At 38.4% G+C, this 26885-nt stretch overlaps 3 protein-coding genes across 5 annotated transcripts; 1 reads left to right on the forward strand and 2 right to left on the reverse strand.

Moving 5' to 3' along the window:
* Window positions 1–674: 674 nt before the first annotated feature.
* On the reverse strand, window positions 675–5416 carry LOC149387889 (Putative N-acetyl-gamma-glutamyl-phosphate reductase). Of its 3 annotated transcripts, none has more exons than XM_089624295.1 (14): window positions 5121–5416; window positions 4893–5036; window positions 4273–4380; window positions 4036–4122; window positions 3853–3903; window positions 3665–3736; window positions 3153–3272; window positions 2950–3010; window positions 2787–2867; window positions 2188–2267; window positions 1986–2075; window positions 1420–1548; window positions 1191–1313; window positions 675–1049 (listed from the first exon to the last, which is right to left on the reverse strand). In XM_089624295.1, the coding sequence occupies exons 1-13, from the start codon at window positions 5172–5174 to the stop codon at window positions 1206–1208; spliced, it is 1185 nt and encodes a 394-aa protein (XP_089480421.1). In that variant the 5' UTR covers window positions 5175–5416; the 3' UTR covers window positions 675–1049; window positions 1191–1205. The 3 variants fall into 3 exon arrangements, with proteins under 3 accessions (XP_089480421.1, XP_089480420.1, XP_089480422.1); XM_089624294.1 differs by having other exon boundaries at window positions 675–1055; window positions 5121–5415; XM_089624296.1 differs by lacking the exon at window positions 4036–4122 and having other exon boundaries at window positions 675–1055; window positions 5121–5415.
* Window positions 5417–6412: 996 nt separating this feature from the next.
* On the reverse strand, window positions 6413–20019 carry POK2 (phragmoplast orienting kinesin 2). Its single transcript, XM_089624573.1, has 35 exons — window positions 19821–20019; window positions 19034–19685; window positions 18669–18824; window positions 18484–18567; window positions 18139–18258; window positions 17921–18034; window positions 17738–17830; window positions 17487–17647; window positions 17309–17383; window positions 17142–17229; window positions 17006–17064; window positions 16865–16928; window positions 16715–16780; window positions 16434–16625; window positions 16197–16301; window positions 15877–16112; window positions 15698–15767; window positions 15544–15609; window positions 15316–15360; window positions 15133–15212; window positions 13391–15032; window positions 10082–12736; window positions 9668–9775; window positions 9449–9570; window positions 9270–9357; window positions 8797–8871; window positions 8465–8710; window positions 8279–8377; window positions 8060–8134; window positions 7922–7980; window positions 7732–7843; window positions 7530–7640; window positions 7207–7443; window positions 6985–7104; window positions 6413–6904 (listed from the first exon to the last, which is right to left on the reverse strand). The coding sequence occupies exons 2-35, from the start codon at window positions 19682–19684 to the stop codon at window positions 6767–6769; spliced, it is 8412 nt and encodes a 2803-aa protein (XP_089480699.1). The 5' UTR covers window position 19685; window positions 19821–20019; the 3' UTR covers window positions 6413–6766.
* Window positions 20020–22042: 2023 nt separating this feature from the next.
* Window positions 22043–25355, forward strand: LOC149387891 (uncharacterized). The gene is made up of 3 exons (XM_089622268.1): window positions 22043–22243; window positions 22925–23771; window positions 25261–25355. The coding sequence occupies exons 1-3, from the start codon at window positions 22043–22045 to the stop codon at window positions 25353–25355; spliced, it is 1143 nt and encodes a 380-aa protein (XP_089478394.1).
* The last annotated feature ends 1530 nt before the right edge of the window (window positions 25356–26885 follow it).

The raw sequence follows: 26885 nt of genomic DNA on the forward strand, positions 1-26885 counted from the left end.
AAAGTGGCCTAATTAGTTAAAAATCTCTTTATATATTTCTATTGATCACATTTCTTATGATTATAATAGTTTAACATTTTGAAAACTTATTTGCTATTAAGAAATTTTATTAAAAAAATGTGATATAGAATTTAATTGAGGTTATAAGTGGAAGATCCTCAAAATTGAAAAAATAGGAAAAAAAAAAGGGAAACTTTTTAAGACAAGATATACTGCGAAGAAAAAATTGCAACAAAAAGAAATAATAATTCAAAACATGATGGCATGTTACATAACAACTTTAACATGTAGTCAAAGATATAAATAATAATAAAAAAAATGTCTATAATTTACATACTAGCACGCAAATTTGATGTTATAAATAATATTAGTCTAAATTTTCTAATATTAAACATATATTCCATCTCATAGCCTGATTTCTAATGAATATATGCGCTATGTTTTCTTTTAAAAAAATTGTTGCTTCAAGGAAAGAAAATAAAATAGACTATTATGCTTTTCATTATTTTCGAGGCTCCCAAATAAATCTGAATGGACTTTGGGATATAAAAAACAAGATCTGAAAATATCGGGCATTCAAAATAATATGGACCTAACTACCAGGAATTTATAGGCATGTTGAATTCGTTTGAGAATCAATGTGATGATAATAATCTTAAATGACAATGTATGAATAATCTTATAAATGACAGTTTATATAGCATTATCATCATATCAATTTAACAAGCCGATTAAAAGAAGTTATAGTAACCAATGACCTACCGCGAAATATACTAAAAGTATAATGCAATGACAATGATAAGAAGAAACTAAAAACATAAAGAATAAAAAAGTATGTATAATTCAAGGCCATTCATGATAAGAATTACCATTTGATGAAACTGCATAATAATTTAACTGAGATTAAAAAAAAAAAAAAAAAAAAAAAAAACACACACACACACACACACACATAAAATCTACTGCAAAGACCCGTTGAAAAGAGAGCTTATTTCTCCTCGTACATTAGCTCTATGCTCTAGCAAAATTTCCACGCCTTATTATTATACCTGAAACTGTAACACCAAGTTGAAGCATCACATTCTCTAGCAGTAACAATTTTTTTTTTTTTATTAATACCAAAAAAAATAAATCAAGATTCAAAACCCAAGTTTTTATTTTTTTAATTAAGTTTTATTTTATTTGCTTACCCGAATCAACGAGGCTTAAGGAAACAATGGCTGATAAAGAAGGCCAGTGGTCTCGGGAAATCCCAACATAATGTTGAGATTTTGAAGAGCTTGACCCGAAGCTCCCTTTACAAGATTATCGATCTGCAATCGCATTTCAGAGCCCCATCACGGTGATGCGTGTACATATATATTTATACATATACATTTGAGAGGTGAAGAGAATATTTAAGGGTTGGATAAAACATACGACGGAAATGATTATTGCTCGGCCGGGGATTCTGTCGGGAAAGACGTTCACGTGGCAGTAATTAGAGCCGCGAACGTTGTGAGTTCGAGGAACCACTCCTTTTTCCAATACAATCACAAATTCTTCATCCTGTGATACAGAATCAGAACACGGTTGGTTGTCTTAAAAGTAAAACGAACAAGAAAAGAGAAAAGCAAAAAAATAGTATATATAAGCCGATGGGCAAAGTCATTTTCCTCTCCTCCAATACAGGGAAGTTGCATCACTTGGACTCTGGTTAAACAAAATTCATCTTAAATGGTCATAAGTTCTACATTGTATCAGCTTAGTCGTTCTTAAAATCAATAAAAAAAAATTACATGGATATCAATATCGTATCACTTAGGGATCCGGGCGATATCATAGCCAAGTTTTTGAAATGTCGTCGGCTAATTTTTTATGAGTTGTTTAGGATTTTAAAATAGTAATCATTGTAAGATAATTTACATTCAGCATGCGCATAATAAGAATACTGAGCATAACTTCGAAATTAAATTACATTGATCGTGAGAATGAAATTTGGGTACCTCATAGGTTCTCTTCAACTGTTGGTGCAAATCCTCCACAGTCACCCCCGAAGCCATTTGCACATATATAGTTGATTGCATACCGCGGATCTGAAAGTCAATAACAATTACACGAAGGTCAAAGACGGTAACACGGCGACTCGGAGAATGTACAACAGGTTTTAAAATAATATAAATAAATAAACCCCTGCAAGATATTTACCATGGGCATTAGATGGGGGGTGAAACTGACAGTCGTCTTGGAACCCGCTGCTTCAGAAAGTCCCTGTTCGATTTCCGGAACTGAAATTCAGAATAACAACCGGGGTTACCTCGTGAATTTGGTCAACTTTGCTGTCAGATCGTAAATCCCTACAAGATTAATCCTGGGTTCCTTTTTTTTCTTTTTTTTTTTCCCAGGAGGCAAACACTGATTTGTTCATGACAAAAATGTATGGAGAAGATTACAACTGGCCAATCTCGGACCATTACAGAAAAGGAAATAAGAAGATAACTGTTAGACCCTGAAGGGTGAATTGGTAATATACTTATTCAATCCTCTAGGGTGGGTCAATAAGGGTGATGAGAAGATTTATCAAGTTTATTATTTCATTTATCTTTGTAGTTCAATTGTGTAATCAGAGAGATTGATTCACCACATGAACTGTGAACCTAACCGAGTTCATAAAAAAATATTAGAAAATTGGATCCGGAGCAATCCAATGGCCGTATCGAGACAACCCACCACTCTACTCAGTGTTATATTCGTAAAACCGTCCCATTATATCGAATAACCTCTACTTGGTGCGTAAATGAACTCACCATGACGATGACGGGTAACACCATAGGAAGATATGCCTTCTGCTATTTCGCTGTACAAGTTTGCCTCCTTTGCACCGCGCCCTGTTGGAATGAACATCGTTAGTATAAATAAAGCATCCAAAAGAGCTGTATCGGACCAGTCAACCGTGATTATAAGACTAACCCGCTCCACTGACTCCGGATTTCGCGTCGATAATGATGTTTTTATGTTCTACGAGATTCGCCTGCACGTAAAGAAAAGAGACATCAACTTTTAGATGCATACTATACATCTTGTAGAGTTACATCATTAGGTTTTATATATAAAAAAAGAAGCTTAAGTCAGATACGGAATTTCGGAACAAATGTCTTAGAAGTTAGAAGTACCTTTATCAATGGAACAAGAGGAAGCTGAATTGACGTTGGATAGCATCCGGGATTGGCAACAAGCCGTGCTTTCTTTATTTCCTCTCGCGAAATCTCCGTTAAACCATATACAGCTTCTTTCTGTTTTTTTTTAGCAAGATGTAATTTATAAGAATTGTAAGATCCTTTTTTTTTCTTTTTTTTTTTTAATTATCATGCTGTCATACAGAAAATACAATGAAGCCACAAAATGGTCAGGAACAACGCTAGTTATTAGCGCTCAAGAAAGTACACTATTTTATAGAAGCAGCAAAAAAAATTGTTAAATATTTTTGGAGATAAGACCCTGGTGCATGACTATATCTCTCCTTTATACTTGAAAAACAATGTTCAAAGGACAGACTAGTGTTGAAATGATTATGTGCAAATAAATATATAGTTGACATTCGGATACAAGCATTGTTAGCTTTGACTTATTTTTTGAGCATCATATACGAGGCAATATTTTGAGGTATAAAATAAAATTACCTCACCTGCAAGTCTATAGCTTTGTGTTCCTGACAATACCATTCTTCATACTCGGATGTATTTCGTAGCCGAAAGTCCTATATCATACATATCATTTGTTGGGTCTGCGTTTTTAAAAACTTCTAGAGTTTCTCCATGAGAACGACGAGATAGAAAAGCCCAAAGATAATAAAAAAAAACAAAAAAATCTTACAGCAGAGAGATCAACAATCTTTAAGCTATTTGGCAGACCTTTAATTATATCCTGCAAGTATAAAATCGCACATATCAGATTGCCCCGATAAATTTTTATTTTTTTAATCCGAAGCCATTTTTCCAGGGCATAAAATCTGAGGAATGAAATAAAGTTCAAAAATAGAAGGAAATATTAACTAACTTGTGTAGTTCCATGTGGCAGACAACAAAAAACAGCATCGACGCCTGAAAAATCAGCTTCCTTGACTGCAACCAGATTTGGTAGATCCTATGAATTAATAAGATATAATTTAATAAGACGTTAAACAAACCGGAATTATTTCAATAAGTCGAGTGCACAGGGTCGATTAAGGTCTTGACTCTTATCAACTTGAATTTCCATCCCAAACCTAAAATCGATATAATAAACACCTCTTACTTTTGCGATTAGATGAGGAAACACTGATCCAAACGATTGCCCAGCTTTTCTATCGGCAGTCATTAACGTTATGCCAAAGTGTGGATGGTTTGCCAAAAGACGAACGATCTGCCAGAAATTGAATATGATTATATAGTTACCACTTATATAATTTTCCATCTCAAATTTTACATTTTCAATTCAAACTTTTGAAGTTGAACCACTTGTTTCCCCATCTCAACAATTCAATCCAATCCATATCATTCCAAATTATATTGCTTTGAAATTAAATGAATTGAAAGTTATTTTGCTCAGCAAACGCTTCTAAGGATTTGACATTTCGGAAAACACAACAGAAATCTTCAATTTTCATGTTTCTCAAACAGTGGTTTTTTTTTTTTTTTTTTTTTTTTTTTCAAAGCAAAATAAATTGCAATGAAACATAAGCTGTACCCTGAGCAACATAAATCTCTTCGAGTATAATGCTTATAATAAAACCCAAAAATTTCTCTCTCTCTCTCTCTCTCTCTCTTTTTCTTTTCTTTTTTTGCCTACCTAGTCAAAAGTGTTCTACAACTTTAGCTGAGCAGAGAAAGAAATTTATCTATTTAAATTCATAATAATAATTAGTGTTTGCCTACCTCCGAGCCAGTGTACCCACTAGCTCCGAGAACACCAATGCGAACAGGCTTCTCTGCCTTCTGGGTTTTGGTATTCGCAGCAGAGCATTTAACAAACACCTTCCGTGCACTTCGATTCTTTGTCTTAACAAACTTAGCTTCTTCCTGAAACCCAATAATCAATACATAATTAACACGAAACTATGCATGATAATTCACCCCGTTTTTTTTTTGGACTTTGAAACGGACCTTCCATTGGCATGCACTGTCAAACCCAAACGAAGTGAATGTCGCTGAACTCATTATCGATCAAACACGTTCTCTAAAGAGCACCAAATAAAACAGGCAAAGAGGAGCTTTTTACGAAAACCCTTACACCTTTGTTTCGTCTGTCTAGAGAGAGAGAGAGAGATAGAGAGAGAGAGAGAGAAAGAGCTGCTTCAATTTGGACTTTTGCTGTGTTTCTTCTCTCCCCACACTGGTGTGGAGTGTGACAAAATTGTGGAGAGTTAGGCTACCAGCCCTAGTCTCAACTCTCAATCCGCCCTTTTTTTTTCTTTTTTTTTTTTTTTTTAAGTTTAGCCCAATTTTATTTTATTAAAAAAAAATGGTCTATCCATCAAAAACAAAATATTTCAAAAATACCTTTACATATTAACTAAAAACTTAAAAAATTTCAGACTTAAAATATGAATTTGGAAATGATATATGATTTTCTAGTCGCATTTCTTCTTTTTATTTTTGTTGAATTGATATAAAATCTAGTAATTTCATGATCACATCAATAAAATATATATTAGAAAAAAATAATTATAAGAGGTAGTTATTTGCAATTGACTAATTAGTAAGAGCATCTTTAATGGTTTATGACTTAAGGGATTTGCTAGTAAATATTAAAATGTTTAGCTAGTTGTTTAACCATTGATTTACATATTGGCTATTGATTTAGCTAAGCAAATTAGCTTTTAACTATTTAGCTCTATGTGGTAAATGGAGCTAATACATTTAGCTAAACCATTAAAGATGCTCTAAAGACATCATTTTTTTTAAGTTTTTAGAAGAAAAAATATAGTCACGACTTTTAATTTTTTATAAAAAAAATAGCTAAAGTTTAACACAAATAAATTTTTAAATAGTTAAAGTTTAACACTTATAAATTTTTCGACACAAGGTATCTACCTATGTGTATCAATTTATTAAGAGTGTCAAAATTTTATTAACACTTTGCATTTGTGTATTGTTATGCCATTTTAATTATTTTAGATAAATTTGAACTATTTTCTAAAAACCTTATAAAAACTGTTAATTTTGAGGTGATTTTTGAAGTAATGCTAATCTTAATTTCTATTAAACAGTTTCTGAATTGAGAACATTCATCATAAAAGAAGCTTCAAATAGTTTGAGAAAACATAAGAGTATTCAACCATTGGAAAACTCATCCATCATTACTCCCATAAATTATTATACTCTTACTAACATAATATAAAATAATAATAAAAAAAATCGCTCATTATATATTGAATTGAACGAATTGAAGAGGACATTATATTCCCAAAAGCAATGCGAGGAAATTAACAATGTATAATATTCAACACTAGCGTGGCGGTAAGTAAAAATTTAGTTCGGCTTTAGGTTAGTACCTTTCTGAAATATGGAGAAAAATAAAAAGTATAACAAGAATTCACAAACTCGAAGGAAAATATGAAAACGGCGAGATGCCAATACATGAATATAAATTTTTCTATACAGATATACACCACCTCGTGATTGCACTATTTATACAGCCGAAAGAGATACATACATACAACACTTAATTTGTAAGGTTTAAAAAAATAAAAAGGTTTTTGTTAGCAAAAGCCCAAGTAAATATCAACTTTTTTTACCCATGAAACTCCTCAACGATCAAGAGGTGAAAAGTATGGAGATTGGGTCTCCCTTCTAGGAGTTCTGCGATTTTCGTCTTCCCTCGAATTCATCGTTGAAACTTGCGGCATAAGCTCCGATAATCTCATTCTTTCCTTGGTAATCTTATACTATACATTCAAATAAAAATAATTAAAAACCAGGAAATTTGACAAACATATTAGGGTTTATATTAAAAAAAATTAGATACCTTGTACTTCAAGTCTTCCAATTCTCTATCCATGGTCGCGAGTGTCTGTTTTAGCTGCTCTAGTGCTTCTTCAGCAACCAAGGGACTGATTTCGGTTACAGGCTTTGTAATTCCAGCTGCCTGAAAAAGTCAATTTGTCCGTGTATCAGATTCTGATCTTCGAAAACCCGGACCAGTGAAGAACATATAGTTTGTTTGAACATATTTTCACATTTCACATACCTTCAAAACACTTGTACACAGGCCTAATAACTTCTGTGCTAATTGCACCTTTTCCTCATCTGTTTCCTTTAATTTTGTTCTCAACCGTTTCACTTCATCGAAATCCAGAGTGGAATTCTTCCTCACCGAAGCCCGATGGAAATCAATCTCTTCCTTTACACGAGCTATAATAGCTTCTGCTCGCCGCACTTTCGTGCTGAGCTCTTCATTCTGAGCTTTGAGCAGGTTATTTTCTTCCTGAAGATGCTCAAGTACCGTCAGAATTTCGGATTCGAACAGAAATGGAAGATATAATCTGAACTAAAAAAAAGTCTGAATCTTGCCTTGATTTTGGCATGGTGATGAATGCGTTGATGGAGGTTTTGGTGCCCTGAAAGCTTTTTGATTTCTCCTTCAAGTTCCTCCACTCTTTGCTGATGGTTTACACTCTCAATCTACAACAAACAAAGATTGGGGAGATTGAGGAGAGAGAAACTGGAATTGCCACTCTCTCAACGCATTGAAATCATGAAAAATTGCCTGCACCTTCAAAATATCGTTATCAGCTTTAAGTGCTTGATTGTGCTGGTGAAGCTCCTCTAAAGTCATTCGTGCAGCTAATACTTCAGCCTGTTTTCTATCGATTTCCTCTAGCCATCTGTAATAAAAGGTTGAAAGGACTTAAAAGACATTAAAAAAATAAAAGAATTAAAGGGTAAGTCTAATAGATTCTTACCCTTGTCTCTCCTTGATGAATTCTTTCAATTGTTTTCTCAGCTTAGCAACCTCTTGATCCTGAATGCGGGAAAAAGAAATGCAAATCAGACAAGGTCACAATTGATCTAACGAAATGCCATAAACCGAGCTTCCTTACCATCACGTCAGATTCTAGATTATGTAGTCGAACCTTATCCGTGATTTCTCGAATTTGTTGGTCGTTCGCCAGTGACTAGCATTACAAAAATAATAAAGAAGTGAGATACAGTTTGTAATATAAATGAATTTGTAATGAAGAGGATATCAAGTACTATGAGTTTTTCTTCCTGAAAAATGGAGTGAGTTTCAATAGTAATAGCAAGGGAAGATGGGTTACCGAGCAAGCAGTCATATTCAACTTGACTCCCAATAAGTCCCTCATCAAATCATGTGTCATGCTATCAGTTTTAGCTAATGTGGCATTCAGTGAAAAGATCTGCATTGGAAAAAAGAAAATACGTCAATGCTTTCAATACTAATGGTACTAAAGAAATTAAACTCGGGTGTGTTCATGAAGCCGGACCTCTTTCTGTTGGGTAGCTACCAAGGATTCGAGCTCTTCAATACGCTGCCTCGCAACTGAGAGCTCTTCATCTCTCTCCGATCTTATTTGCTGCGATATCCCCAAACCGATGCACTTAAAAGGGGAACCAGAGCCCCGTGGCCTAGCGGAAAACTTTTCAGACTTCTTTGGTGAAGAAGAATTCAAGGTGTGGATGAAATGGCTGTCGGATTTGACATTCTCAACCATGGCTTCCAATGCCTTGAACTGTTTCCATGTTCCAGAGTTATCTTATTGTACAAATAGGAAGAGAGAGTACAAGTATTCAAATCTATGCAAGTGTTTTTTGCTACCTTCTGCTTGTACTCGCTAGCCTGAGCTTCTGCGTGCAAGTTGAGCTCAGCGATGTGTTTTTTGAGGTGGGAAATCTGTTGAAACATAAATCACGTACCAATATCTTGTTAAGAAGTTAGATATAAGAATATTATGGCAATAAGTAGAAAAGTAGGGGTCAATGGAGAAGGCTTAGAAGTTAAATTAGCCAATAAATAAAAGCGAGTAGTAGATATCTACCATTGTATTTCTTTTAATGTATGTATCTGTCAATACAAATATTTCAGTCGGTATCATATCTCTCGATTAATACAGATATACCAGTTGATATCTACCATTGTATTTCTCTTAATGTATTTATCTGTCTGATAGCTACCTTTGTATTTCCTTTCGTTTATATTTCAATTAATACAGATATACCAGTTGGTATCATATCTCCAAGGCTTTTTTCAAAAATCAGAACTATCTCACAAAACAAAAGTAAAATCTTCACCTCTAAATCTTTCTCCATTATGTCTCTCTCTAGAACTTGTACTCTACTATGAACTTCTTGAAGATTCTTCTCTTTCTCCTCCAAGTAACTACAGGCAGTTTGACGAGAAGAATTATTTCACGAGTGATCCAAAAAAGAAGAAAAAAAAATGATAAATTCTATGTTTTTTAAGTCTAAACCTTTTGAATTCAGCATCGACATTTTGAACATTGTGCAGTTGCTGTTTTACTGCCAGAAGTTCCATCTCCATCTCTTCTCTCAGCAAACGTTGTCTATCAGCTTCTCCTCGAGTAATATCAGACTGAAACCGATTTTCCGAAAATGAGAATCGTCCAAAGTCGAGTATTTAATAGAGTGTTGCATTGTGATTTGAAACCAGACAAATAATAAATGCTTACCTCTTCTTGAAGCACATTAATTGTGTCTTCTAGCTCTTGAACAGACCTCTCTAATAGCTTCGATATAGCCTCCTTTTCTTCAGCATATACGTTCCTTGATTCAGCCCACTGACAAGTAATATATCAAATCGAATCATGGCGGAGAAATACATATCTTGAGTTTTATGTTATGACAAAAACAATGAATGTAACTTATAAAGAGTGTTAATTACTTGCAAACTAAATCACACTGAAAGTTTTAATAGAGCTAAGAAGATGCATATAGCCATGACACTAGAATTCCATGCAATATGTATACGTAGACCGATTCACACACACAGACACAAAAATAACAAAAAAAAAAAAACTTTAAAACTGATGGTAGTAGAAACTAAAAACAAAAACTCAAGCTTAAATCTCATTTGTCTCTAATACCTCCTGAGCCTCTTTAGCAATAGCATCACTCTCATCAGCCCGAGCCTGCTCTGCTTCAAGCCTGTCCTTCAAACCGGCCATCTCCTGAAGAAGCTCGTCTCTCTCCCTCTCAAGCTCGATAACATCACATCTTAGTGTCTCAATCAAACTGTTCCGCCTATCAATGGCGTTCCCCATTTCCAAAATCTCCGTCTCCAAACTCTCCTTCACCTTATTTGCCTCCGCCAATTCTTCTTCGACGCCTCTTTTACAGACCAAAGTTCCTTCGAGCTCGTCTCTTAGGCTTGCATTGTCTCGGCTTTCTTTTGAGAGCTCTGACTCGAGACCTGAGATTCGTTCACTCTGTTCGAGTATTTCAGCTCTGAGATTTTCCTTCACGGCTATGGCTTCCTCGAGCTCGTCAGTCTTCGCAGATAGCTCATCTTCCAAGGCATCAAGAGAATTTATCATCTCCTTGATTTCGTCAGTTTGGTCTTTTGTCTTTGAAGCAGATTCCTGCAACAAACTCAGGTCAAATTGCAGGCCTTCAAGGATCTCGTCTTTCCTCAAAAGCTCTGTTTGGAGAGAAGTTTTTTCGGCTTCGAGATCTTTGGCTCGACACTTTAATTGCTCAAGCTGTTCGACGAACTCTTGTGTCTTCTTAGCCACGGATTCGGATATCTCTTGAAGCGTCTTGTCGACGTTCTTAAAGCCTTCTTCTTTCTTCAAAGCATAAACCAATTTTCCATCCACTGAATCAAAACACTTCTCAATGCTTCTCTTTAGGCAATCGAGCTCATCTCGCAAGAGTAGATTCTCCTCCTTCAATGCAGAGATTCCAGTAGCGTAGGTCTCTAGTTCCTGGTTCTTCAAGCACAGTTCTTCAGTAATAGCATGTTGAGATTGTCCAATTCCCCGAAGTTCAGAAGATTTGGCCTCCAAAACAGTCTGTAGACTGGCAATGTGAGTTTCCATAGCCAAAACTTCAACCTGCAGTGATTGATTTTCTTTTTCGAAGAGAGTCACAAGGCTCGAAGATAATTCAACTTCGGAATTCTTTGCCTGCAGATTCTGGAGAACCGAGCTGTTTTCCTCCTTTAAATGATCAATCTCAGCTCTTAGCTTCTCGTTCTCTTTCTCAAAGCTAAGCATTCTGGTTACCTCAGTCTCTTTCCTCTCCAACTTGTTCTTGAGCTCATGCGATCTTGTTTCCTTGTCTGTCAGAATCTGATCTAAAAGTTCAGTGTCTATCTTTAAAAAAACCAACTCTTTCTTGAGATTCTCAAAAATCACATCACAACTAGTCATAAGGCTCAAAGACGAGTCCAAATCAACATTCTTAGCCTTCAGACTGTGTGAAACCAAGTTGTTCTCCTCCTTTAGTTGATCAATCTCGACTCTGAGCAAATTGTTTTCTTTCTCAACAATAAGCATTCTGTTTAGCACAGTCTCTTTCCTCTCGAGCTCGTTCTTAAGCTCATTCGACCGAGTTTCTAGAATAGTGACATCGTTGTGTAAATCTTGATTTTTCTGATCAAGGAGGTACAGCTGACTTGAAGCATTCACTTCCTTGTCCTTTAAAATCTGATTCTTTAGCTCAGAGTCTATCTTCAACACAACCAACTCTTTCTTGAGATTCTCAATTATCACATCACAATGAGCAAGCGCTCGTTCTGCATCAGCTCGTCGTAGAGCCATCTCTTCTAGTTCTGATACCAAAATAACAGACTCAAACTCTTTCACACACCAGTTGCTCGTGAAAAAATCAGCTCGGGATTCCAATGCTTTCTCCTGATCCAGAAGAGTTGCCGCCAGATTCTTGTTACTCGAATCCAAATCACTCATCAGCAAGGCAAGCTGAGATCCTATATAATTAGACCTCTGCAACATCAAATCCTCTTGACTCTGCAAATCCATTATCTTTTTGTCAAAAGTGGTCATCTTGATACTAACTTCTTGACATTCGTCCTCCTTCCTTGAAATGCGATCAAAAGCGCTCTTGATGTCGGCCAGTAATTTCCCCTTGACAGCTCTGCACATACCGAGCTCTTTGATTGATCTGTTATTGTGTTCTCTCAGATCACTTATAATTGCATTCGATTCGCACAAGCCGTGTTGAAGGAGCCCATTTTCCGCGTTTAGTCCCGTGGCAGTTTCCAACAGAACACCCATGTGACATAGATGAAGAACTGAGACAGCACAATCCTTAAGAATAATCTCAGACCAGATATTCTCAAGCCATGTCCGGATTAACTTTGAAGAGTCGAAAAGCTGAGCCTTGATTGCTTGGAAGTCCGAGGCTAGGAGTGTAAAGTTTTCCTCTGAAGCGATCTGGAGCTCTGCAACTATACCTTCGAGTTCTAACACTGAAGCTTGTGTTTCCTCCAAATCAGATAGGAGCTGATCACATTGCTGGGATTTCAGATCGTTCACAGACTGCAAGTTCTGAAATTCTCCAGCTAGTATCCTCTTCTCGCTTCCCAATGATCTGTAGGCTTTTTTCAATAGTTTCAATTCGAGTTTCATTCTCTCATTTTCTATTACTAGTCCATTGATTATGATGTCAGCTTCTTTTATGGTATCCTGAGCTTCTTCAAATTTGGAAAGCACGCACGCAGCTTCTGCGGCATGTTGGACAGCAGCTAATTTCGCATCATCAGCTTCTAATTCAAGTACCTATTAAGAAAAACATACTATTAATAATAGAAGATGAATCAGAAACTTATTTTTTATACTCGTAGAACCAATAGAGTCTGTTCTAAGAAACTATTCAAAATAAGCAGCATGATCCAAATCTATTAATATTAAGACAGAAACAATTCAAATAGCTGCATCTTGAAAACTAACGCTCGAATAATCTGAACTAAAATATTCAAACTACTAACGTGTACATCTAGCAAAATTTGTCCGACAAAGTGTTTAGTTTGAAGTTGTTTAAGGTAATTTGTTTTAAAAAAAATGTTTCTCATAGCTAAACGAGAGTTCTCATACCCAGACTCCTACAACTTGAATTATCTGAACTAAAATATTCGCACTTCCAACATGTACATCTAGCAAAAAGAATTAGAATGTTTTTATTTTCAATTTTGCAGGGGAATTTTATACATTTTTATACTTTTTAAGATTAGGCTAGTAGGTAAATCTACAATAAGAATTTGTTTTGCTATCTACATCCTGTTTTGTATGAGTAATAACAGATGAAAAAAAAGGATGACTCTACAAAGAGATCAAAATCACACAAAATGTGCCCCCTTTAATGACAGGAAAAGTAGTGCTGTATGTTTCATGGAAGAATAATACAAGTTTTTATGAAAAAATGAAAAAACGCACCGATTTCAGTTCATGCGAGTGAGAGCGAGCTTCCAGCACAACACGCTCGAACGCCTCAAGCCTCTGTTTAGAAGCCTCCATCTTGAGTTGGGTTTGGCATTCAAAGTTACCCATCATGGCTTGCAGGCTAAGCAACTGAGCTGTGAGACATGTCATGCTTTCTTTAGATTTTTGCTCCGACTCCAACAACAGGTTGTTATCTTTTTGGAGCTTCTCCGAAGCAGCTTTCTCCACGCTCAACTGTGATCTCAGAAGCACGATACTCTTCTCCTTTTCAGCGGATTCTCGCAGACGAGCTTCGCTGGTACCCAGCACAAAATGCTCGAACGCCTCGAGCCTCTGTTCAGCAGCTTCCATCTTGACTTGGGATTGACATTCAAAGTTGTCCATCATTGCTTGCAGGCCAAGCAACTGAGCAGTGAGAGATGTCAGGCTTTCCCTAGAATTTTGCTCCGACCCTAACAGCAGGCAGTTATCTTTTTGGAGCTTCTCGGAAGAAGCTTTTTCTGCGCTCAACTGTGATTTCAGAAGAACGATACTCTTCTCCCTTTCAGCAGATTCTCGTTGATGAGCTTCGGTGATAGCCAGTGTCGCTCCTCTCAACGACTTCAACATACTCTCAACATCGCTTCTTGTGTTGTTTGCATCTTCTAAGCATCGTCTCAATTCTTCGATCAACAATTCCTTCTCGGATAACGCTCTGGCCATCCTACCAACATGTTCGGATATCCAAATCCGATTATGTGGTACGGAACCGGACGTTTCGAGCTGATTGGACACGTCCGTAAGTGATTCCCAACCGTCCGATAGAACCTCCTCGATCTCGCTGCTCAGCAATGACCATTCTTCAGATAAAGTTCGTACTTTTTCATGAGCCTCTTTCAACTCATTTTCCAAAAACATTATGCTTTTATTCAGCTCTTCTTCCTTTTGGTGTCTCTCTTGAACTTCCTGCTGAAGTACAGAGAGCTCTTCTTCCAAGCAGACAATCACCTCGGCAGTTTCCTCTTCAACCTGTTTGCGAACCTCGTCCATATCTTCATCGTTTGAGACTTGAAATTCGCGGTCGGTCCGATACCACGTGTTGAGTTTCTTTGCATTTTCGAGAGAGCATTGTATCTTCTTGACCTTCTCCTTCAAGTACAGAGAGCCACCGTTCTCTGAATTGTTCAAAGGCGAGACTTTCTTTAGCTCTCTTAAAGAAAGTTGCTCCTTGAGGGACTTGATTGTAATTTCTTGTTTGCTAAGAATCTGCATTTGACGGTTGTTACTGCTGCGAAGCTCCTCCGCCTCGTTGATTGTCAGAATCTGTTGCGACTCAAGAGCTTCGATAACAGACCTCGCCTCTTCAAGCTCTCTTTTCATGTCGCCGTAATGTTTTCTTGTCAAAGAAGCTTCTTCTATAGCTATCTCAAGTTCTCTGCTTAAGCCCGTTAGTCTCTCCTCCATTTCTCCACTACATGACTTTTCTTCTTTAAGAATGATCTTCAGTATGTCCAGTTCCAATTGCAAGTTCAAAATTTGTTCTGCATACTCAGCCACCATAGGTGCATGCTTTGATTCCACTTCCTCACTACGGTCTTCTTGACCATGGGGAGAAGATTTAAGATCAATACACATGGAACGCAAGCTTTCCAACTCCCTAAAGAAAATAACCATACAAGTAAGAGATCGGGATCTAAAGAGTTCGGAGAAACCTGAAAACAGCACGTATATCGGCAAGAGGACTTTGATAATCTTACCTACTGAGATTCTCATTTTCACTTAAACAAGAGTTCAAGTGACGCCTACATTCAGCTAACTCCGTATGGGTATTGTCCAACTGCAATCGATGAAAAGAAAATAAGATTAAGGTAAATAGTGGGAAAAAGAAAAACACATTGTTACACTGTTTAGGAAGACAACAGGTATATCAGTGCAACAACCTCTTGTTGAAGAGAAACATTTTTCTGGTTGAAGCGATCAGATTCCTGAAACAAAGAAGGTAATGAAATTATATGGAGTAGAAGAAAAGAAATGTAAGCTTAGACTATCTTAGAACCAACATTTTCATTGTGTTACAGAAGCTTGGAATACAATGAGAATATTTAAAAACAAGTTCAAAGGAGAAAATTTGTGATATAACTCAAGGAGAATAAGGAGAAGGAACCAACCTGGATATCTGAAGTAAAATTTTGATTATCCAGCTGTTTGGAGTTTCCATCGAGAGATTGAAGCAACTATAAGCAAATGCTTGGCTTTTAGTTTCAGAAATATATCTAACCACCACTTAATTGGTAAGAATGAAATAAATAACATTTGGCACACCTGATCTCGCAAGTTAGATACTTCAGTCAACAATATCTCTTTTTCACCTTCTTCATAGAATTCTTGAAATCTAAAAATACAAAAACGGAGAAACTAATATGAAAACAGAATAAATAGTAATAACTAGTCAATTTTCACACGAGACACACAAAAAAAATCAAATAAATAGATAAAGTTACCTGCGAAGCTGCTCCAACAACCTTATATTCTCATGTGCAAAGCGAGTCACTTCTGGATTTCTATCTAGTTTTGCCTGAAGTAACTGAATCTCTTCAGAAAGAGCTCTGCTCTCTTCCAGTAAATAATTCTCGGCAGAAATGGAACCGTTAACAATGGATTCCATTCTTTGAATTTTGTCTTCACGAAACCGGAGCATCATTTTGCTGCTCCTGCTATCCTCTTCTCTTTGACGTACCTAACAAACGACAAATGTTGAATTATGTAAGTTTTTTTTTACAAATTTCTTTAAAAATGTAAAGAAAGTGGAAAACAGAACTACCAAGCGATTCAGTTGCTCTATCTCAGCTTCAAGTTGCTTTATCGAAGCATCTGCCATTTTTTCCCTCCTTAATGCGCCGGCAAGTGTTGTTTCCAGGCACTTCAACTAGTTTAACAATAGAGCAGTTATGATATACCATAAGACATAAGTAATATGCTAAATGAAACTGTTACGAAGAGAAACATTTTACTCTATTAAAAAATGTGGGATCATTCTTTACCAAGCCAAGCAATGTACCTGTTTACTTGACATTCTCATAGAGCCTCCTTTGGATTCATTGTCCAGAAAGTCATCATCGTCTTCGACGTCCATGTCACAAACATGTCCCGAAAAACTACTTTCAGGTGTAAGTCTTGTATCTTCAGCCGTTACCAGTCCAAAGCTTAACGACCGAGAAACGTTCTGACGTTTTAGAATGTAGAGTTCTTCCTGCTCCAATTGTACAAAGGATATTAAATTTAGATTATGATCCAGAATTCAGCGCAAAACTCATGAGACAATAGTCCAAAAAAACCTACCTTCAGAAGCCGTATTTGATGCTGCAAGGCAGTGACATCACCTGTGGAATCCTCATTCACCACAGCCTATACGACGCAATGAAAAAAAAATTACGAAGAGTACTTTCAAATAGAAAAAAAAAAAAAAAAAAATTAAAGAAAGAGGCTTACATTATTTTGAATCATTTTCGCTCGCTGGGCAAACTTAAGAGTGTTCAATGTTTCAGCTGCGGAGCTGGATGGTAAAATTTACAAAGACAAGATTAACCCATCTGATATCAATCCTAGTGTATTGACAGAAAGTATACTGACCATATAGAAGGGCTGACATTTGCTATGATCATTGTTTTTGAGTTCCCACCAAGTGAGTCCTACATCACATTTGAAAGTCAAAAGCCGTTATAATAAACGTGGAACTAAAAAAGAGGAAGATATATAAGCTACCAACCTGTAGAAGAAAGGTAAGCTTTGAGTCTCTATATGGAATATGTCTTGGCTTCCCTTGAGCCACATCCACCAGAACCATGATTACATGCCTATTAAAAAGACAGGATTCAATACCAATATGCTTTTTTTTGTCTCGATGGATATAAGAAACAATAGGACAGTAAGTACCCAAGTGTAGACAAAGATTTGTTTATATTCGCAGCTTCCTTTAAACGCTCACCCTCAGCACCGGATGTTTTCTGCCTGCAATTTATAAACATTTGCATAAGTGAGGATGATATAAGGCAAACTTGAAGATGTACACACTTGACTTGATGAGCTTGAGGTTTTATGAAGCTTTAGTTACCTCTCAGAACCTGCCAAATCGACCAAGTTCAGTCTAGCAAACCGCAGGTTAGTTGTGGAGTCCTTTTCCCATCTACTTTCAATCACACACATAAAAACACTGTGTGAACGACTACTTTCTCTGTTCATATTCGTAGCTGCCACTTTTCTATTTGAAGAGCCCTATAAGAAATGATCATTGTTAGTGCCCGAGTACACACACATAATTCCAGGAGGTGAAATGAAAGTAATATAATTGTCTGAATTTTAAACCTGAGTCAAAAGGCTAAGAATGTCGCTAACAGTATGAACTTCAAACTCTGTTAGATTTTCCACGTAAACGCCGTTCTTATTGTCTTCTCGCAGCTGAAGTAAACAATGAAATATAGAATAAGTAGCGGATATTGTGTAAACTTTCCTTCAAAATGCCCCAGACTAAAGAATGACTATGCTTACAAGTAAGTTGGTGGAGGATGGATCGAGGAGATCCGTTATCTGTTCATTGTAAATCTCTAGAAAAGAACATTTGCAACTGTATTTCAACTTCTCGTCCCTCCTGCTTTCCTCTTCCTGAAAATAGAAATATAAATGAGGGGAGAAAGAAAAAATATTGAACTGTGTACACTACTATACACATGCTCAAAGAAAATATGGCCAAGGTTTTACAAAATTACAGCTTGGATCCTCGCAAATAAAAATTCAAAAATTCGTGGCGTCATTCCACGATGTGGACTAGGCTTGATTTCCAGGTTTCCGATCTCGCCGAGCATAGTGTACGTCTTTCCACTTCCTGTCTGCATAATCAAAATCTCACTGGGTTCAATGGAGGAAAGAAAAACAAGAAAGCAGTTTAATCATTCACAAAGATAAATTTACAAAAGCGTCTGAAATCATGCAATTAGTTCTTTATCAAGCAAAAATCATGTGTTGAGCTGATCAATAAACTACAAATCTGATGCAAATTCAACTTGCTTGATAATGTTTCCACAGCTTTGTAAGAGCTACTTCTAGTAACATACCTGACCATAGGCAAACATACAACTATTATAACCCGATAGACAATTTTCCACCATAGGCAGACAAGCCATCCTAAATAGCATTTCCTGCAAAATCAAGCGACCAAACACCGAATTAAGCTAGCTAAAGAAGTCGACCCAAGAAGAAGACATTTCATGGACTATCATTTTGTCGTCTTGAACCGAACCTGATCAACCGTTTCGCAAGCTACATGATCAAATCTGAATCGAGTTTCTGGATGGCCAATCCAACCTATGGCCTGCGCACTTTCTTGCTTTAAGCATCTACTGTAACCGTTGTTGCTTCGCTCCATAGAGTTAAGAGGGCGTACCCTTATAAGAACCTGTACATATTTCCCACGTACCCTTATAAGAACCTGTACATATTTCCCATACGCATCGGAATACAACTTAACATTGGACTCTGTGATAAATCCTAATTATTGCAATCCAACCCGAGACCGCTTTGAATTAAATAAACTTGTTAATCGTTATGATTGATTAAAATCCGTATGTGCCTCGCAAGAGCTCGAGAAAATAGAGAGATAAATACCTGTACATTATGCTCCATCCAAAAGGAAGGATCTTCCTTAAGATCGAAGTGAGGGACTTCAACCGAATTCACCACCGTGGTCGAACCTTTGTACAACGACCCTAAATTTGCTCCCCGGAAGCCAACAGCTCCGTCCACCTTGCTCCGGGCAACCGAACTCGGAGGCTTTGAAACGCTCTTCGTCGGCGTGCTCTGCGTCGAAGTGCATTCTGAGAAGCTCGGGACCGGCGGTCTCGCCACCGTCCTCGACCCCCTCGGCGTCATATTCCCGACCCCGACTCCTCTTCCGCCCACTTGTGCTGCCGAGGAATTCCCCAAATCGTCCCCGAAATCGTTCTTCTGACCGGCCCACCCGAACCGATTCTTGGCCGAGAACGCCCCGCCATGCTTGTCCGGAGTCCGAAGAGGCAATGCTGGGGATTCTGAAGCTTTTCCCTTGGCCTTGCTCGGAGTTCTTTCGACCTTGCTCCGGTTCGGAATGTCTTGTTCTGGCTTCGGATTGTGAACTCGCTCTTGAATCGAGTTCAGTGGAGGTCTCGACGGATCCGATGGGAGTTGAACCACCGAGAAATCCTTCTGATTCACCGGAATATTCTCTGGTTCCTCGTTCCTCCCGGAGTTCCTCCGTAAGAACTTGAAATCCCTCAACATTCTGAATCAACACAGGAAAGCCTCGAAAATGAAAACGAAATGAAAAAAACACAAAAAAAAAACTAGGTTTTGTCGAAGACACATTGTGGATCTGTCATATATATATGTATATATATATATATATATATATATTTACCTGATAGATGAATCAAACAAGAAGCTCCGTAGCAAAGGAATTCCTGAAATATTCGTAAGAAAACAAAAATGCAAAATCAATTGACGATAATCTCGGCTCTATGTTTGAACATCACTTGTTCTAGGCTAAGTTAACCATCAACACAGTTTCCCTTTTTGTCGCTCTCAATAAGAAGAAGAAGAAGGAGGAGAAAGAATTTGTTATAACGAGGTTTGAGCTATGGACTTTGAACTAAGTGTGAGCTTCGAGAACTCGAGATCAAACGGACGGTGTAGATTTCTTTTGGGATTTGAAATCTAAGGCTCAACGTGTGTATCTAATATTACCGCGGTTTTGATATTTGAATTTGGAGGGGCTTTATGGTCAAAGAAGGAAAGATGAATATATTTAGTTTCGTTGATAAAGAAAAAGACAATTATTGTCGTTTCAAAATTTCAACGGCTATGTCTATTTAATACCTTATTTTTTTGCTTGCTCAAATCAATATATATGGAAGGAAAAAAATGGTGGTAGGCTGGTAGCAAAGAAATTTTAAAATGGGAGAATTCAGCTCTACTTATTACAGTTGTCTTTTTTTTGGTAGTTAGCTATTATTTATCGGTATAAATAAACTACTACGGATTAAACGGGTAATATCTAATACCTGCAGCAAAAATAAAATAAAGCATATAGAAATTGAAGAAACAAAAATACATACAAACACGTGTAAAATGATGGTAGATATAAAAACACTCAACGGACCAATTATAGTTTACTTTAGTTAATATATATATATATATATATATATATATATATATATATATATAAACGCCACTATAAGTTTGCATTATTTTTTCTTACACGGACATGTCAACATTTTTTTATTACAAAATAGTGTAAAAAAAAATATTTTTAACATAAATTCTTTCAGAAATAATATCTTAAGCTGTAAAATATTATTTGAGATTATTTTGTTTATAAGTGAAATTTTAAACAGTAAAATGAAATTAAATAAAATCTAAAACGGTAAACAATTTTTTTCAAAAATAAACTGTAAACATCAAAAAAAAAATTATTAATTATTTGCAAAATTAGACGCATTATTTTAGCATCATTGGAAAATAAGGTGTTCGAAAATACATTAGTGAGGATCGCAAACATATAATTATATTAATTCTTAATAAAAGTTAAATTACTAATGTTACGGGGTAAATTAGTCGGACACCAAGTAGAATAGTCGGACTCCCGAGCAGCAAGAGGAATCCAGCACCGAGCTCAGGTTAAGTAAACCCAAGGGCTGTCCATTGAAAAGGAACGAACCGTTCATAAGTTAAGAACGAAAACCACCGATCAGAACTTCGGAGAGAAGAGAAGAACGTGGGTCAAAGACTAGTCAAAACCAAAAGAAAACATGTTTCAAACTCTAAAACGCACACCCTGACGGTTCAGGAACCATACGAAGAGTATTAACCGTCCACCTCAGCGAGAGATAAGAGGCAGTTACCCAAAACCGTCCAGAACGTGGGATTGATCACCCCACGTTCCCCAGAATAACCGCCAGAGACACGACCACGAGGCCACACCAGACGAGTATAAATAGAGGCTGCGGCACAGAACTAAGCAGGAACTTTTTCACGCACTTTCTTTCACATAAAACCTCTAGAAAACACTGCTCTCTTGTATTAGATTCGTCTGTATAAAGAGAAAGTCTTGCCTAAATCATCTATGTACTCGGAGCCCTTGTATTCGGAGTCTGTGTATTTTCGTGAGATATTGTTGTACTAATTTTACAGGTCAACAGTTGGCGCTAGAAGGAGGGGGACCAGCTGAAGAATATGGCTAGTTCGTCCGCACCCGTGAACGCTGTCTCTAACCAGTAAACGGAGATAGAACACCATAACCGCACCCTGCCTTTCACCTCGGAAGAAATAGTTGAACTTCTCCCGGAACCCAGCCTCGAAGAACAGTTCAGACAGATGCAAGAGCGTCTCTCGGTCTTAGAGGCAAATAATAGGGAATTGAAGAGAAGACTGCAGGCGAAAAAGGTCACACTGCGAAGCGCAATAGTGATCCCAGATTTAGAGCCCTCACACCGATCAGGGAAAGAACCCTTCGGGAAGGATCCGCAGATTAAGAAACCTCGGAGACATGCTAGAGATTCGTATGAGAGGATGGAAGATGATTCTGAGTCCGAGAAGGAGCAGTACAGTCAGGAAAAGATTCCTGATCGGTACCAGCCCACCATGGACAAAGGTCATTCGAGCACTTTCAGGCATAGCTTAGAAAGCTCGGAGACCGAAGACAGTGCAAGCACCAACAAAACAAATTTTAGAAGATTGGAACGTCGAATCGAAGAGGTAGCCCTAGGTCAGAAGGAGTCTATTCCGAAAGTTGGAGAAGTTGTCTCCCCTTTCACAGCACGCGTGTTAGAACACCCGTTGCCTGTTCGTTTCAGGATGCCAAGCATCCCAGTATACGATGGAAAGACCGACTCGGGAGACCATATAGACACCTTTTCTTCTTGGATGCTGTTGCAAGGAGCCGGACTAGAAGTTATGTGCAGAGCTTTCTCTATCACTTTAACTGGCTCAACCAAAAGGTGGTACAGAAAACTAAAGCCAAATTCTGTAGGATCCTGGAAACAGCTATCTAGAAAATTCATGGAACAATTTGTCGGCTCCAGCTCAGGGAAAACTCCCAAAGAAAGGCTGCTAGCGGTGAGACAAGCCTATGACAAATCTCTAAAAGACTTTATTAATCGCTACTCGGAACAAGCTCTTCAAGTTGACGACCTGAACGAAGACTTTAAGCTCTTCGGGATCTCCTCCAGCGTCCGAACAGAATCAGAATTCTGGTGGTCGCTTCAGAAGACTAGTCCAAGGGATTACAACGATTTTCTGAAGAGAGCCCAGAAGTATATCAACGCAGAGGAAGCAAGGCTGGCGGCAAGAAAAGCAAAACCGCCAAAGAGCTACCGAGAAGAGCATAGGGAACGACATTCCGAGGACAACCGCCCACCGAAGAAGAGCCGGTCGGGAGCAGGACCTCTGAAACCTTTTTCCAGTAAGTTCGATAAATATCATATGCTCAATGCCCCGATAGAGGAGATATTTAGTCTTACACAGGACAAAGAGGATTTCCCCAAGCCAAGACCGATCAAGAAAGATATCTCAAGAAAAGATAAAACAAAATATTGTGCTTTCCATGCATACATCGGTCACCGCACTGCCGACTGTTTCAACCTCAAAGAAGCTATAGAAGTTGTAATCCGAAGAGGAGCGCTGAAGAAATTTAAGGCCGAGCAAGGGGACCAAGAGGAACAGAAAGGTGAGGCGTATGCTGAAATTTCACTCATAGTCGGAGGACCACATGTGGAAGGAACCTTAAGGAGCGCTCAAAAGAGCTATGTGAGAGAAGCCTATGCGGGACCCCGACAAATCTTGTTTACATCCGAGAAAATGCCTAACAAGATAGCTAAACCAAGCTTGGAGCCTATCACATTTTCGGCAGAAGATGCTCGGTGGGTGATGTTTCCTCACAACGATCCATTGGTCATATCTGCTCTTATCGGTAACAGGAATGTACACCGAATATTGGTGGACACTGGGAGTGCTGTCGACGTGCTCTATGAAGACACGTTCAACAAGATGGGTCTTAAGCAAGATGCATTAGCTCCTTCTCCCGAAAATCTTTATGGATTCACAGGAGACTCAATCCAGCCTAAGGGAGTAGTACCACTCCCAATAACTGTGGGAGAAAGCCCAAGGAGCAAAACCACTAACACGACGTGGGTGGTGGTCCCCGGAAAATCTTCATTCAACGCAATCATTGGCAGGCCAACCTTGCAGTCTCTCGGGGCTATCGCCTTCATAGAATATTTGAAGATGAAGTTTCCTACCGAACACGGGGTAGGCGAAGTAGTCGGAACTCAGGCTATCGCAAGGAGCTGCTATGCGAATTATCTCAAAGAGAGTCAGGACAAAGATGTCCACAAAGTTATGATGATCGACTCGGACTTCGACCCACGCCTTCCGAGCCGAGAAGAAATTGGCCCAGGAGACGAAGTCGATGATGTCGCTCCAGATCCAAAACAACCTGAGAAGAAGCTCAAGATTGGAAAATATCTTGAATCAGGTACCAAAAGTAACTTAATTACTCTCCTATCTAATAGCTTAGATATATTTGCCTGGTCACAGTCCGACATGACGGGGATAGATCCTCAAATAGCATGTCATAGGTTAAATATAGATCCTAAAGAAAAACCTATCAGACAAAAGAGAAGAGCTTTAAACTCCGAAAGGTATACAGCCCTAAAAGAAGAAGTAGACAAACTGATTTCTAACGGATCAATAAAAGAAACTAAATATCCTAAATGGGTAGCCAACCCTGTCCTGGTCAAGAAACCTAACGGGAAATGAAGAACTTGTGTGGATTTTACAGATCTGAACAAGGCTTGTCCTAAAGATAGTTTCCCTATGCCGAGAATAGATCAGTTAGTAGACGCCACAGTAGGCCATGAAATTCTAAGCTTTATGGATGCCTACTTTGGCTACAATCAAATCCCTATGTATGGTCCCGACCAGGATCACACGGCATTCATAACTGATCGAGGGCTATACTGCTACACAGTAATGCCCTTTGGGTTAAAAAATGCTGGAGCGACGTATCAAAGATTAGTAAATCGAATGTTCGCTGAATTACTCGGGATTACGATGGAAGCATGCATCGATGATTTGCTAGTTAAAAGCCGAAAAATAGACGAACATACGAATGATCTTAGAAGATCATTCGAACTTCTAAGGCAATATCGCATGAAACTAAACCCTCTAAAATGTACGTTTGGTGTCTCTGCAGATAAATTCTTAGGTTTCATCGTTCATGAACGAGGCATCGAAGTGAATCCAGAGAAGATCACAGCCCTATGGAACATGAGACCACCACGAAACATCAAAGAAGTGCAAAAATTGACAGGATGCATAGCTGCATTGAGTCGTTTTATCTCAAGGTCTACCGATCGAAGCATTAACTTCTTCAATGTACTCAGAGGCTCCAAGGAATTTGAATGGACCAAGCAATGGGATGAGAGTTTCGAGTCCCTAAAAGAGCACTTGGCATGGCCTCCGACTTTAAGAAAAGTACAGGAAGGAGAGCCCCTGGAAATTTACCTAGCCGTATCGGAGCATGCAGTAAGTTCAGCGCTGATAAAAAATGAGGGAAAACACCAGGTCCCGGTTTATTATACTTCGCGGCGCCTTAACGAGACGGAAGGAAGATACCCGGAACTCGAAAAGCTAGCTTTCGCCCTAATCACTGCTTCTCGGAAGCTAAAACACTACTTCCTCGCGCATCCGATTACAGTCCTCACCAATTTCCCACTGCGCCAGGTGCTGCAAAAACCTGACGTGTCCGGAAGGCTTATGAAATGGTCGATTGAGCTGACATAGTATGATATACGCTTCAGCCCCCGACCAGCAATCAAAGGGCAGACAGTTGCTGACTTCATTGCAGAATTCACATACAGACCAGTTGAATTCCCAATTTGGGACATGTATGTAGACGGAGCAGTCAACGAAAAGGGGTCCGGGGTCGGAATTGCGCTATCCAGTCCAGAAGGAGACAAGGTAAAATTCGCTTTAAAATTCGATTTTAATGTTTCAAACAATGAAGCTGAGTACGAAGCCATGATACATGGGCTACAAATAGCAAAAGATTTAGAAATCAAAAAGCTCAAAGTATATTCGGATTCTCAGTTAATTGTTAATCAAATGAAATGTGAATTTCAGGCAAAAGGCGAAAAGATGTCGCTATATGCCGAGAAAGCTAGAAACCTAGCAACCAAATTCGAACTTTGCGAAATCACCCAAGTCCCCAGAGCCATGAACGAAGAGGCCGATGCATTAGCGAAGCATGCTACTCAAGGATCCGGCTCGGAATCAATCCCAGTGATCAAAATTGGGCAACCTAGCATTGAGAAAGCTCCCCATGTGCTTCAGGTCGATCAACAAAAATCATGGCAAACTCCGATCAGGGAATACTTGCAGCACGGAACTCTGCCCAAAGAGAAAAATGAGGCTAGAAGCTTGAAATTCAGAGCTGCTCGATATTTCCTCGAAGGTCAGAATCTCTACAAAAGAGGATTTTCTCAGGCTCTACTCAAATGTTTAGATGAAGACGAAGCCGAGTACACTCTCAAAGAGATCCATGAAGGGATATGCGGAAGTCACATCGGATGCGAAGCATTGGCACAAAAGATCATCCGGCAAGGACTCTACTGGCCAACATTAAAAGCCGATGCTCGGCGCATGACACAAAAATGCGTCAAGTGTCAAAAGTTTTCAAATATCCCGAGGCTTCCACCTAATCCACTCATCTCCCTCTCATGCCCGATCCCATTCGCAGAATGGGGAATAGACCTAATCGGAGCTTTGCCAACAGGCCGAGGCGGATGCAGGTTCGCGATTGTAGCCATCGACTACTTTTCAAAATGGGTTGAAGCTGAGCCCTTAAATAAAATAACAGCCCATGCAATTGAAAAATTTGTATGGAAGAATATTATTACTCGGTTTGGAATACCAGTCAAAATAGTATCCGACCACGGAACTCAGTTCGACTGCGATTCTTTCAAAAGTTTTTGCGAAAAATATGACATTAACAAGGTTTTTTCTACTCCAGTCAGACTACAGTCCAACGGCTTGGTGGAAGCAGTCAAAAAGACAATAAAAAACGGCTTAAAAACAAAGTTAGGCGAACAAAAGTCAGAGTGGGTAGATATGCTCCAAGAAGTTCTCTGGTCGTACAGAACCACCGAGCACTCCTCAACTGGCGAAACGCCTTTCTCCCTCGCATACGGTTCCGACGCGGCCATACCGACCGACGTCTTGATACCAACAGTAAGGAGAGAAAATTACTCAACAGAGGTAAACAACGACATTCTAAAAATTAACCTAGACCTGTTAGAAGAAAAAAGAGAAAAAGCCAGATTAAGAAATCTAGCTAACCAGCAAAAGGTTACTCGGTATTTCAACAGGAAAGTCCGACCAAGATCATTCAAAGTCGGCGACAAAGTCCTCAGAAGAGTTTTTCTCC

The sequence above is a fragment of the Urtica dioica genome, chromosome 8, assembly GCF_054948205.1.
Source record: "Urtica dioica subsp. dioica isolate 48M chromosome 8, U.dioica_male_clone48M_v1_H2, whole genome shotgun sequence".
Classification (NCBI taxonomy): Eukaryota; Viridiplantae; Streptophyta; class Magnoliopsida; order Rosales; family Urticaceae; genus Urtica; species Urtica dioica.